This window comes from Nicotiana tomentosiformis, chromosome 6, assembly GCF_000390325.3.
Source record: "Nicotiana tomentosiformis chromosome 6, ASM39032v3, whole genome shotgun sequence".
Taxonomy (NCBI): domain Eukaryota; kingdom Viridiplantae; phylum Streptophyta; class Magnoliopsida; order Solanales; family Solanaceae; genus Nicotiana; species Nicotiana tomentosiformis.
In genome coordinates, this window is record NC_090817.1 from 23,920,331 (window position 1) to 23,934,064 (window position 13,734).

A 13,734-nucleotide genomic window follows, 5' to 3' on the forward strand; every position below is an offset into this window, starting at 1 on the left:
GAAAGGTTCAAAAAGGTCACAGAGCAGAATCGCGAACACGTGTGGACAAATACTAACCTTTGCCGGACCTATAGCATCATGAAGGATGAAAACGAACAGTTGCAGTCAAAAATCAAAAAACTTTAAGCCAAACTCCAAGATCAAGAAGCTTTTTGCTTCTTGAGAAAACTTTTGCGATTTATCACATAAGGAGGAAGACGTTGGAGAAGGCCAAAGAAGGTATTTCACCCATGGATAGTTGCATTGTTGCGGCTCTCGAATTGAAAACTACTGCCTTCGACAACATTCTTGCCCGTCTCACTACTTCAAGCTCCTCGAGCATATGTTCTGAGTCCTCGGGAACCGAAGAGGAAGCTGAAGAAGTAGATAAGGACAAGGATGAAGGTACTAAACCGGATGCGAAACAGCTTTCATCTTCAAAGGATATAGTAGAGACTTATCTTTCTTCGGAATCTGCCGACAAAACCAATTAATGTAATATTTTATGTAACTATGCCGAAACTTCTATTAAGTTTGGCATTTTAAGAAATAAAATACATCTCTTGCTTAATTTCTGTGCAAAATCTTTTTTTTTTCTCATTTGATAAACTTCGGTAATTTCTTACATCTAATAACTTTAATTCTGGGCATTCATACTTCCCGATTTTACCCTTTAACTATGAGGGTTTTATAAGAGAGGGCCCTTATATTTACGATGCTCTTGAAGAGGACGTCTCCTGTTCATTCTGGTACAAACATTTGAAGTTCAAGTAACTTTCAAATGAAAAATATCATATCCTATCATTTGGACAAAAAATAAGATAAAAATAAATGAACTTTACCTTCCATTTCTAAAAGTTCATTTACATGAGCAAATATTTGCTTAAGTAAATAAAGATGCCAATACATGTGTCTAACTTATACTACTTATTTCTAATGGGTTGGTCATGCAGTCCCCGATCTCGATAAGATACAACTTCTGGTTCTAACAGTCCCCAGTCTTAATGACACTTTTAGAGCTCTAATATATAATAGTTTCCCCCGGTGTTCGGATGCTAAGTATGAGAATTCGAACAGTGAATTTCTTGATGTTATCGATGATCCTTATTTCTAGTATGCTTTTCGTTACTTCCTCATTAAAATCCTTGCTAGAAAAACTCAATTGGGATAAAAACTGGACAAAGTAAAAAAGCGTGCAACATATACTTTCAGTATCAACAAGGATCTTCAACAATAGTACCTTTTGAGGTGAGTCACGTTCCAATTGCTTGGTAATTTTACTCCATCTTGATTTTTCAACTGATATGAACATTTACCGGTTATAACTGAAATCCGGTAAGATCTTTCCCATGTTGGTCCTAGCTTTCCAACATTAACTTCTCGGGTACTTTGAGTCGCCTTCTGCAAAATCAAATCCCCAACTTTGAAATATCAAAGATTTGCTCTGCGATTATAGTACTTTTCCATCATTTGCTTTTGTGCTACCATCCTCACATATACTAAATTTTAACGCTCTTCAAGCAAATCCACCCTAATTAGCATTGCTTCGTTACTCTCCTCCTCATTAGTCCTGGAATTCCTTATGGTTGGTTTCCCAATCTCCCAATCTCCACCTGAATCAAAGCTTCAGCATCATACACAAGGGAAAATGGTGTTTCTCCCGTGCTTGACTTCGTCGTTGTTCGATATGCCCATAACACTCCCGGTAACTCTTCAGGACAATTGCCTTTAGCATCCTCTGATTTCTTTTTGAGGTTTTGAATTATCACCTTGTTGGTTGAATCTGCTTTCCCGTTAGCACTTGAATGATATGGGAAAGATGAGATCCTTTTGATCTTCAACCCTTTAAGAAACTTTGTGACTTTGGAACCTATATTGTGGCACATTGTCACAAGAAATTTTTTTTGGTATTCCAAACCGGCAGATGATATGATCCCAAATGAAATCAATCACTTCTTGCTATCTAATCTTTTTTAAAGCACATGCTTCAACACATTTAGTGAAATAACCTGTTAAGACTAAAAGAAATTTTACCTGCCCGGACTCTTGAGGCAAAAGACCAACTATGTACATCTCCCATTTCATGACACCACTGAATGCAGAAGCTCTGCCGGTTGGTGCACTAATTGCGCATGAAAGTGACACTTATTATATTTTTGTACAAATATCTTCGCGTTTTGTTCCATCCGGGGCTAATAGTAACCAGTCTTTATCAATTTAAGAACCAACGAATCCGCACGGGAATGATTTCCGCAAACCCCTTCATTAACTTCTCTCATCACATAATCAACCTCTGATGTTCCTAGACATCAAGCCAATGGTCCTTGAAAAGACCTTTAGTATAATTAACCATCAGGAAGTCAACAACGAGCTGATTTAGTTTGTAGCGCCTAGGAGGCTTTAGAGTCTTCAGGTAATTATCCATGCCTTAAATATTCTATAAACTCATTTATCCAATTCCAGATTAGATTTGTCGAGTTAAATTCACAATACCTATCCACACCTAGGACTGAATGCAACAGCTGAACAACTGCACCGGAATTGGTTCCTTTTATTTTCGTGGACGACCCTAAATTGGCCAACGCATATGCCTACATGTTCTCTTCCCTTGGGATGTTAATTACCGACCACTTCCTGAACCGGAAAAGTAAAAGTTAAACTTTATTCAAGTACTGCTGCATACGCTCCAGTTTGATATCAAATATTCTGTATATCTGATTCACTACCAGTTGGGAGTTGCACTTTACTTCAATCACCTCAGATCCTAGTCCCCGGGCTGATTCAAGTCCTGCAACCAAAGCCTCACACTCGGCTTCATTGTTAGTCATAGGAACAGTTGTAATTACATGTCTCAAGGTCTCTCCAGAAGGAGTGATTAGTACTATCCCAATACCGGACCCTTTTACGTTGGAGGCTCCATCCGTAACAAGGTCTATACACCAAAGGCATTTCCTGACACAAGAACTGCATCTTTAGCAGCTAAAGGCATTATTCCCCTATTAAAGTCAGCCACAAAGTCTGCCAAAACTTGTGACTTAATAGCTATCTGGGGTTTATATTCTATATCAAATTCACTAATTTATACTACCCATTTAGCCAACTGACCCAACAATTTAGGTTTATGAAGGACGTTCTTAAGGTAAAAGTAGTCACAACAACCATTGGGTGGCACTGAAAATAGGGTCTAAGCTTTCGAGAGGCAACTACGAGTGCTAGAGCCAACTTTTCAAGGTGCGGATAACGTGCCTCCGCTCCCGATAGTATTTTACTAACGTAATAAATAGGAAATTACGTACCTTCTTCTTCTAAGACAAAGACTGCACTCATTGGAACTTCCGAAACGGCTAACTAAATTAACAATTATTCACCATCTTTCGATTTGAACAATAGCGGAGGACTAGATATGTACCTTTTCAGATCTTTCAATGCTTGTTAGAGTCCACAAAAAATCATTCTTCTCTTTCAAAAGTGATAAGAAATAATGACATTTTTTTGATGACCTTGATATGAATCTACTAAGGTCCTCCAGCCTGCCGGTCAATCTTTTCACTTCCTTCACACTTATCAATTGATCAGGGATATCCTTTATGGCCTTAATCTTGTCAGGATTTACTTCAATTCCTATTTGAGAAACCAAGAAACTTCTCGGGCCCAACTCCAAAAGCACAGTTTCAGGGTTGAGCTTCATGTTGTATTTTCTCAAAATATCGAATGTCTCTTATAAATGAGTCAAATAACTTCATGCACTAAGAGACTTAACCAACATGTCATCAATATAGACCTTCATAGTTTTACGAATTTTACGTTCAAATATCTTATTAACGAGCCTCTGATAAGTGGCTCAAGTATTCTTAAGCCCGAAAGGCATCACATTATGGCAATAACTATCACAATGTGCGATGAATGAGGTTTTTTCTTGATCCTCTGATTTGTAATGACCCGACGAGTCATTTTGAGTATTTTATACACGATCCCCTATTTATTGCCTCCTCTATATTGTATTATGGTTATGTGACTTGCTGGGGTATTTGGTTTTGGTTTCGGGTGAGTTTCAAAGTGAAATGGGACACATAGTCCCTAAGTTAGAAGTTTAAGTTGAAGGAGTATACCGTAGTTTGACTTTTTTGAAGACGATTTCGGAATGGAGTTTTGACGGTATCAATAGCTCTGTATGGTAATTTTTGACTTAGGAGCATGTCCAGATATTGATTTGGAGGTCCGTAGGTCGTTTCGGCTTGAATTAGCGAAAGTTAGAAAGTTGAAGATTTGGAAGGTTGAGAAGTTTGATGGGGAGTTGACTTAATTGATATCTGGGTCGGATTCTGATTCTGAAAGTTGGAATATGTTTGATGTGTCAATTATGACTTGTGTGCAAAATTTGAGGTCAATCGGAGTTGTTTTGGTTTCGGTGTTAGTTTTGGAAGTAGGATGTTCATAGTTTCAATAGGCTTGAATTGGGTTGTGATTCATAGAATCGATGTTGTTTGATGTTATTTTCGGCCTCGAGTGTGTCCTTATGTGTTTTAGGACCTGTTGGTATATTCGGACAAGGTCTCGAGGGTCCCGGGTGTGAGTCGGAATGAACTCGGGTCGTTTTTGGACTTAGTTAATTTGATGAAGCTGCTGGTTTTCTATTCTGGTTTCCTTCTACGCGTTCGCGAAGGTTCTCCCCCGATCGCATAGAGTCCTCAGGGACTACTGGGATTTTCTCTTCGCGTTCACGAAGGCATGGGTGTGATCACGAAGTATGCAGAGCTCGGTCAACGTGAATGCATGAGGTATATTGTGTTCGCGTATAAGGAAGGTGAGGCTAGGGCTGAGTCACATTTTATTCATCGCGTTCGCGTGCCCTGGGACGCGGTCGCGTAGGTGGGGGAAGCTGGTCATTGCATTCGCGACTGGCTTCACACGATCGCAAAGAAGGTTTTATTGAGCTGGGGAGAATTGTTTTATGTGATCGCGAGTCTTTGTCCGCGATCGCGATAGAGGACGACTGGGCAGCAGTATTAAATTTTCAAAACGAGGGTTTCATCTCATTTTTTATCTTTTGGGCCTAGAGAGCTCGGTTTGTGGCGATATTTTGAGGGATTTTCAAGAAAATCATCGGGGTAAGTGATTCTAACTCGGATTTGGCTATTATATATGAATCCATCGTTATTTTTGTCATTTAATTAGTGATTTGAGTTGGACAATTTGGGGGGAAATTACGAAACTTCTTAGACCAAATTTTGGGGATTCGAAAGGTGATTTGAAGTCGGATTTAAGTAATTCTTGTATAGTTAGACTCATTATTGAGTGGGTGTTTGGATTTTGTAAATTTGGACGAGTTCCGAGATGCGGACCCAGGGATGACATTTTGAGTTAACTTTTTGTTTCTCTTTAAAGATTGCAACTTTATTGTTCGGAATAGCTTCCTATAGTTTGTATTTAAGGTATGAAGTTGTTTGGTTATATTAGAGCCGTTCGGAGTTGGATAATCGCAGGAAAGGCTTTCTAGTGGATTAAATTAGCGTGTTTTGAGGTAAGTGTCTTCCCTAACTTTGTGTGGGAGAATTACTCCTTACAGTTGGTGTTGTTTTGTGTTAATTGTGATATGTGAAAGTCGTATACGCAAGGTGACGAATGTGTACACAAGCTAAATGTGGTAATTAACCAGTTTTAGCTATGGAAATTCTTTCCATGCCTTTAAATTGAGCTACCATAACATGTTATATTCATCATCATTAGTCTATCTTCACATGATTTACTTGACATTATTAATACTTGTCTTATCTCTTGCTAAATGTCTTTACATTCTTAGTTGAAGTATTGTTCTCTCAATTCCTTATTCATTATTTAACCGTTGAGTTCCTTTACTTGAAGTTGGTATTCTTGAAATATCTTATTGTTGAATTTTGGTGTTGAAGTTATAAAGGTTGTGATTTACATTGAGGCAAAGTTGTAAGTTGTTGAAATACCATTTTGTTGAGTTATTCACTTTCGGTTGCTATTGTTGAGACTCTTGTGCATATTATGATTGAGCCATGGGCTATTTATTTTGAAAACACTATTATTGTTGACTTATTTAGCAAGTTGTGATATTGGGCACTTGAGTTGCGATTTGTGAGATGTTGTGATATTGATACGCATGCGGTGGTATTATGATTGGGGTTAAAATGCATGCGGTGAGATAAAGTAGGCTTGATATGTGTGTTGCTAGTAGGGGAACTACTTGAAGCCGCACGGTATGATAAGGAGAGCTAAAACGCGGGTAGCTATTTCGAGAAAATAATTTTCAAAACTAAATACAAGGATCCCGCGGTGATATAAAGAAAGATTGTGAATTGATTTGTGAAGCGAGACTACGAGGCGGTACCTCGATAGTAATTCTTGTTGATACCTTTCTTTTTTGGTAACTAACTATTTTCATTAATCACCAATTGGAAAACTTTACAAAGTGCAGCAAGCTACAACTCTGCTTGCTGAATCTAAAAATATATACAAAGATCCTATAGTTATGTAACTACTCTTATCATACTCCTTGGTTATTACACCCAAGTCTAGACTTTCTCATATTTATCACAATTTTTCTAGAAAGGCAGATGGTTAAGTGTGCAATCAATCTTTACAGTAGCTCTCACATTACATGCACAAGCAATTTCTCTAGCTAAACTATCCACCTTTTTTCCCACTTTTTCAAATATCCTAGAGTTCCTTTCAGTCCATATTGCATATATAGTTTCTATGTACTCCTGCTTCACTAGGTGAGCTTTGGTAGATTTTCCTTTGGCATTGTTGTGAAGCCACTATTGTTGTTGATTGGCATTAGCTCTCAGAGGTATTGGTCCTTGTAGCCGTAAGATCAATCTTCCCCATAACTGTTGAGAGAAAGTACACTCATGGAAGAGATGCTCACTTGTTTCTGTTGTGGTATGACATAGAACACAAGTCTGATCAATATTAAGTCCCCATTTTGCAAGTTTATCTGTTGTATTAAGGTTCCCATGCAGTGATACCCATAGGGTAAATACAGCCTTGGGTCTAGCTACATTATTGTATATGAAGTGCTTCCAGTGTACCTTAGAATAAGTTCCCAAGAGTTGCTTGTAACAGTGTCTAATCATGGAATGTTGTTTTTGCGGGGTTCCTTGTATATGACTAAAGTCTCCTCTTGCTTCCAGCAATTTCCTCACCATCCAACTAGCTTGTTGTGGGATTGGAATAGTGCTTACTTGTCTCTGCTTCATATAATAACTATGAATCCATCTAATCCACAATTTGTCTTGTTTCTGAGAGAGTTCCCAAAAGGTCTTTATCAGTGCAATTTGTTCCACAATCTCAAATTTGTTATATTCAACCCACCTACTACTTTTGGTAGGCACATTTTGTCCCATGATACCAAAGCCCTCTTGGTGATACTATTTGTTCCAGACGACACATAACTTTGGCAATGTGCCTCAATTACTTTAATGACCTTAGCAGGTAATAGAAATAATTGAGACCAATATAATTGTGTGCCAAAAAGAACTGATTTCACCAACTGGATCCGCCCTGCATGTGAAAGTTTCTTAGCAGTCCAAGAAGAGATCCTTGCAATAATTTTATCTATTAGTGGATGCCATTGAATTAGGGTGAGTTTCTTGGATGATAGTGGAACCCCTAAATATTTAAAAGGAAGTTCTCCCTATACATATCCCAGCTCTTGCAATATTTGTGATCTTATTGAATTGTTGACTCCTCCAAAATAGACATTACTTTTGGCTAGATTTGCTTGCAAGCCAGAAGCTTTAGAGAATATTAAGAATCTTCATGTAGCTTCTGAATAGATATTTTATCACCTATGGAAAATAATAGTAAGTTATCTGCAAAACTTAGATGTGTGATCTTCAGTCTTTCACATTTTGGATGATATGCATAGAGCTTATCTTCTCCCACCTCATTCAGATTTCTACTTAGATATTCCATTACCACAACAAACAAAAAAGGAGAGATGGGATCCCCTTGTTAATACCTTTCAATTACATCACTTGTGTTTTGTTGCATTATTTCCTTGGCATTTTATTCTTTGTTTTCTTTCATGATGTCTTAATTGCCTTAGTTCATTCTAGCTATTCTGGTTATAATTCTTCATGGTATCATTTCCATTGTTTTTCATTATCATGTTGTTATATATACTTGTTCAGTTTCTTATTTATTCTAGTAGGATCTTGACCTGAGCTTGTCACTAATGTACCGAGGTTAAACTTGATACTTATTGGGTACCGTTGTGGTGTACTCATGCTACGCTTCTGCATATCTTTTTATGCAGATCCAGGTACCTCTTACCAGCCTAGGCACCAGTGAGTTGAGCTCAGATTTGGAGACTTTAAGATATACCTGGCGGCGTCTGTAGGCCTACGAGTCACCCTTTATCTAGTATTGTTTCATTTTCTCTTTTTATAGATATTATTATATAGGGATGTTCAGTATACTCTTGTAGAGCTTGTGACTTGGTATCGCCGAATTTTGGGAGTTTTGTTCTATTAAGTTGCGGAGTTCTTTTATGATAGTTGTTGAGTTATTTGAAAGTTTTTATCATTTCTCAGTTAAATTTTGTATGTATGTTAGGCTTACATAGTCTCAGAGACTAGGTGCCATCATGACATCTTACGAAGGGAAATTGGGGTCGTGACAAGCTGGAATTAGAGCTCTAGGTTCATAAGTGTTACGAGTCACAAGCAGGTTTAGTAGAGTCTCACGGATCGATGTGGACTTGTCTGTACTTATCTTCGAAAGGCTTAACAGGAAACTTCACTTCTTTGATCCCTTATCGTGCGAATTTGTTGACTTCGAAATTCTAAATTTTGTCTTTTTATTCTCTTACGAATGGTGAGGACACGCACTGCTGGATCCGACGATCAGACACCCGCGTCCCTTGCTAGAGCCGCGAGAGGCCAGGACTGGGGCAAAGGCCGAAGAGGGGCACGTGGTGCAGCCAGATCCCCTGCCCGAGCTGCGATAGAGGAGTCCCCAGTTGCTCCAATTAGGGGGCATGCACCTGATGCGCCTATTACAAACCCTGCACTTAAGTAGACTCTCGCCCAGTTCTTGAGGATGTTTGGTACTCTAGCTCAGGCAGGGTTGATTCCACTTGCACCAACCACATCTCAGGTCGGGGGAGGAGCACAGACTCCCGCAGCCTGTACCCTAGAGTAGAGGGTCCGTGTTGACCAGGTCTTAGAGGTCATACTAGTGCAGGTAGTTATCCTAGTTCAGGCTGAGGTTAGGGCAACATCGTCTGAGGAGGAGCAACTCAGGCACGAGAGGTACAAGAAGTACAATCCTCCTACTTTTTGCGGCCTAGCTACAGAGGACGCATAGGTATTTCTGGAGAAGTGCCACCGTATTCTCCATACCACGGGTATAGTGGAGATGAGCGGGGTTGATTTCACCACTTTTCAATTGTCGGGACCAGCAAACTATTGGTGGCTGGCTTATGAGGAGGATAGCCCCGTAGAGGCAGCTTTACTCACATGGGCTCAATTTTAAGAAATGTTCCTTAGCGAGTTTGTTCCTAGAGCCTTCGGGATGCATGGCGCACGAAGTTTGAGTAGTTGCGCCAGGGTGCTATGACCGTATCATAGTATACTGTCAGGTTTAGTGAGTTGTCCAGACATGCACCTGGCTTAGTTTACAAAGTCAGAGAATGAGTCCGTCAATTTATCGAGGGGCTTAACTATGGCATTAGATTCAGCATGGCTCGAGAGTTCGAGACTGATACTCTATATCAGCAAGTGGTTGAGATCGCACGTAGATTTGAGGGTATGCAGGGCCGGGAGCGAAATGATAGGGAGGCCAAGAGGCCTCGAGATTCTAGCACATATAGTGGTGCACGAGCCCTAGTTGCAGCCCGTCATGGTAGAGGCTATGTGAACCATCCAGTTTATTCAGCACTTCTAGCTTCCAGTGGTATTCCAGCTACTCCAGGTCTTAGGTTGCCCATTATGCACCGCCACTATCTAGTGCACGTCCTGCACGGGGTGCTTTCAGCGGTCAATCCAGTCGACCAGGCCCGAGCCAGTTTCAGCAGCAACATCCTCCAAGGGCTTGTTTTTAGTGTGGTGATACTCGTCATATGGTGAGGAACTACCCAGACTCAGGAGGGTGCACCTCTACAAAATACTCAGGCTCCACGTATTCCACAGGGTCCCCAGACTTCTTAGGCAGTGTTTACCGCACATGTTGCCACTCCACCTGCTCAGCCAGCTAGGGGTGGAGGTTAGGCGGGTAGGGGCTGCCCTAGAGAGGGAGGCCAGGCCCGATATTATGCTCTTCCGAGTAGGACGGAGACAGTAACATCAGATGCTGTTATCACAGGTATTGTTTTGGTTTGTCATAAAGATGCATCAGTCTTATTTGATCCATGCTCCACTTATTCATATGTATCATCTTACTTTGGTCCGTATTTGGGTATATATCGTGATTCTTTGAGTTCTCCTATTTATATGTCCACGCCTGTGGGAGATTCTATTGTTGTTGACCTTGTGTATCGGTCGTGTTTAGTTGTTATTGGTGGTTTTAAGACTAGAGTTGATCTATTGTTGCTCAGTATGGTAGACTTTGATGTTATTTTGGGTATGGACTGGTTGTCAGACTATCATGCTATTCTTGATTGTCACGCCAAGACTCTGACGTTGGTTATGCCAGGCTTACCGTGGTTAGAATGGAGGGGTACTTTGGACTATGTTCCTAGCAGGGTGGTGTCTTTCCTTAAGACACAACGGATGGTTGCGAAGGGATGTGATACATATCTAAACTTTGTGAGAGATGTTAATATCGATACGCCTACCATTGAATCATTTCTAATAGTGAGGGACTATCCAGATGTATTTTCGGTAGATCTTCCTGGCATGTCGCCCGATAGGGATATCGATTTTGGTATTGACTTGTTTCTAGGGCTCTCAGCCCATTTCTATTCCACCATATCATATAGCCCCAGTGGAGTTGAATGAGTTAAGGAACAAGTGCAAGAGTTACTTGATAAGGGTTTCATCCGGCCCTATGTGTCACCTTGGGTGCTTCGGTCTTGTTTGTAAGGAAGAAGGATGGTTCTATACGCATGTGTATTGATTATTGGCAGTTGAACAAGTTTACAGTTAAGAACAGGTATCCATTTCCCCGCATTGATAACCCATTTGATCAGCTACAGGGTGCTAAAGTGTTCTCAAAGATTGATTTGCGGTCAGGTTATCACCAACTAAAGATTCAGGATCCGAATATTCTGCACACTGTCTTCAGGACTCGGTATGGTCATTATGAGTTTGTTGTGATGCCATTTGGGCTGACCAACGCCCCAGCAGCATTCATGCACTTGATGAACAGTGTATTATAGCCCTATCTTGACTCATTCATCATTGTGTTAATTGATGACATCTTGGTGTACTCCCGGAGCTAGGAGGATCATGAGCAGCACCTGAGGATCGTGCTCCAGACCTTGAGGGAAAAGAAATTGAATGCAAAGTTTTCAAAGTGTGAATTATGGCTGGATTCGGTTGCGTGTTTGGGTCATGTGGTGTCGAGTGAGGGGATCAAGGTAGACCGGAAGAAGATTGAAGCGGTGCACAGTTGGCCTAGACCATCTTCAGCTACTGAGAATTGGAGTTTCCTTGGTTTGGTAGGGTATTGTCGTCGTTTCGTAGAGGGTTTCTCATCTATTTCTGCACCTATGACTAGATTGACTCGGAAGGGTGCTTCGTTCAGATAGACCAAGAAGTGTGAGGAGAGATTTCAAAAGCTCAAGACTATTTTTACTACAGCCCCAGTGTTGGTGTTGCCTACGGGTTCGGGGTCTTACACTGTGTCTTGTGATGCGTCACGTGTTGGCCTCGATGAGGTATTGATGCAAGACGGTAGAGTGATTGCCTACGCATCTAGACAGTTGAAGGTATATGAGAATAATTATCCTTTCCATGACCTAGAATTAGCAGTTATTGTTCATGCCTTGAAGATTTGGTGACACTATTTGTACAGTGTCCCTTATGAGGTCTATACCGACCACTAGAGTCTACATTATTTGTTCAAACAGAAGGATCTTAACTTGCGACAACGGAGGTGGTTAGAGCTGCTTAACTATGATATCACCATTCTATATCACCCCAGGAAGTCCAATAGGGTGGCCCATGCCTTGAGTCAAAAGGCAGATAGCTTGAGCAGTTTAGCATATCTACCGACAGCGGAGAGGCCATTAGCATTGGATGTTCAGGCCTTGGCTAACCAGTTTGTTAGATTGGATGTATCGGAGCCGAGTTGAGTTCTAGCTTGCGTGGTTTCTCGGTCTTCTCTATATGATCGCATCAGAGAGCGTCAGTATGACGACCCTTATTTGCTTGTCCTCAAGGACACGGTTCAACACGGTGATGCTAAGGAGGTTACTATTGGGGATGATGGTGTGTTGTGGATGTACGGCCGGCTATGTGTGCCCAATGTGGACGGTTTACATGAGTTGATTCTTCAGGAGGCCCACAGTTTGCGGTACTCCATTCATCTAAGTGCCCCTAAAATGTATCAGGACTTGATGAAGCACTATTAGTGAAGGAGGATGAAGAAAGAGATAGTGGAGTATGTAGCTCGGTTCCTAAATTGTCAGCAGGTAAAGAATGAGGACCAGAGACTAGGTGGGTTGCTTCAGAGGCTTGAGATTCCCAAGTGGAAATTGGAGCGAGTTACCATGGATTTCGTTGTTGGGCTCCCAAGGACTTATAAGAAGTTTGACGCAGTATGGGTGATTGTGGATAGGTTGACCAAGTCAGCTCATTTCATTCCAGTGGTGACTACTTATTCTTCAGAGCAGCAAGCTCAGATCTATATTCGCGAGATTGTCCGACTTCATGGCGTGCCGTTATCCATCATCTCTTACCAGGGTACGCAGTTTACATAGCGATTCTGGAAGGCCGTACAGCGTGAGTTAGGCACACAGGTTGAGTTGAGTACAATATTCCACCCTCAGATGGATGGACAGTCCGAGTGCACTATTTAGATATTGGAGGATATGCTTCGTGCCTACGTTATGGAGTTCGGGGTTCTTGGGAATAGTTCTTGCCGCTTGTGGAGTTTGCCTACAATAACAACTACCAATAGAGTATTCAGATGGCTCCGTATGAGGCCTTATATGGGAGGCAGTATCGGTCTCTGATTTGAGCCGGGCGAGGCGAGGCTATTAGGTACTGACTTGGTTCAGGAAGCTTTGGAAAAGGTTAAGTTATGTGGATTGGAGCATTTGCGATGGTGTATTCATGGTTTGAGAGAGGGTCTTGCTCCGGGTTTCTCCCATGAAGAGTGTTATGAGGTTCGGGAAGAAGGTCAAGTTGATCCCTAGATATATCGATCCTTTTGAAATTCTTGAGAGGATTGGTAAGCTGGCCTACAAGCTTGCATTGCCACCTACTCTAGCTGCAGTTCATCCGGTATTCCATGTTTTTATGCTCTAAAAGTTTCACGGTGATTTGTCCCATGTGTTAGATTTTAGCTCAGTCCAATTGGACAAGGATTTGTCTTATGTTGAGGAGCCGGTGGCCATTTTGGACAGGCATGTCCGAAAGTTTAGGTCAAAGAGCATTGCTTCAGTGAAGGTTCAGTAGAGGGGTCAACCAGTAGAGGAGGCAACATGGGAGACCGAGCATGATATGTGTATCCGTTATCCTCATCTTTTCACCACTTCAGGTGTACCTCTATACTCGTTCGAGGACGAACGTTTGTTTTAAGGGGAGGATGTAACGACCCGGTCGGTCAATTTGAGAA

General features: G+C 41.2%; 1 protein-coding gene across 1 annotated transcript; it reads left to right on the forward strand.

Moving 5' to 3' along the window:
• The first annotated feature begins 11,056 nt into the window (after positions 1-11,056).
• LOC138893689 (uncharacterized) lies at positions 11,057-12,874 on the forward strand. The gene is made up of 4 exons (XM_070178341.1): positions 11,057-11,241; positions 12,097-12,213; positions 12,295-12,468; positions 12,532-12,874. Exons 1-4 carry the CDS (start codon positions 11,057-11,059, stop codon positions 12,872-12,874), a joined length of 819 nt encoding a protein of 272 aa, XP_070034442.1.
• The last annotated feature ends 860 nt before the right edge of the window (positions 12,875-13,734 follow it).

What these genes read in the sequence shown, in the direction of transcription:
- LOC138893689 (XM_070178341.1), top strand. Translation starts at nt 11,057, where the DNA reads ATGTGTATTGATTATTGGCAGTTGAACAAGTTTACAGTTAAGAACAGG. An exon ending in CACACTGTCTTCAGGACTCG is followed by an intron (nt 11,242 to 12,096) that starts GTATGGTCATTA and finishes ATATCACCCCAG; the next exon opens with GAAGTCCAATAGGGTGGCCC. An exon ending in CAGGAGGCCCACAGTTTGCG is followed by an intron (nt 12,469 to 12,531) that starts GTACTCCATTCA and finishes CTATTAGTGAAG; the next exon opens with GAGGATGAAGAAAGAGATAG.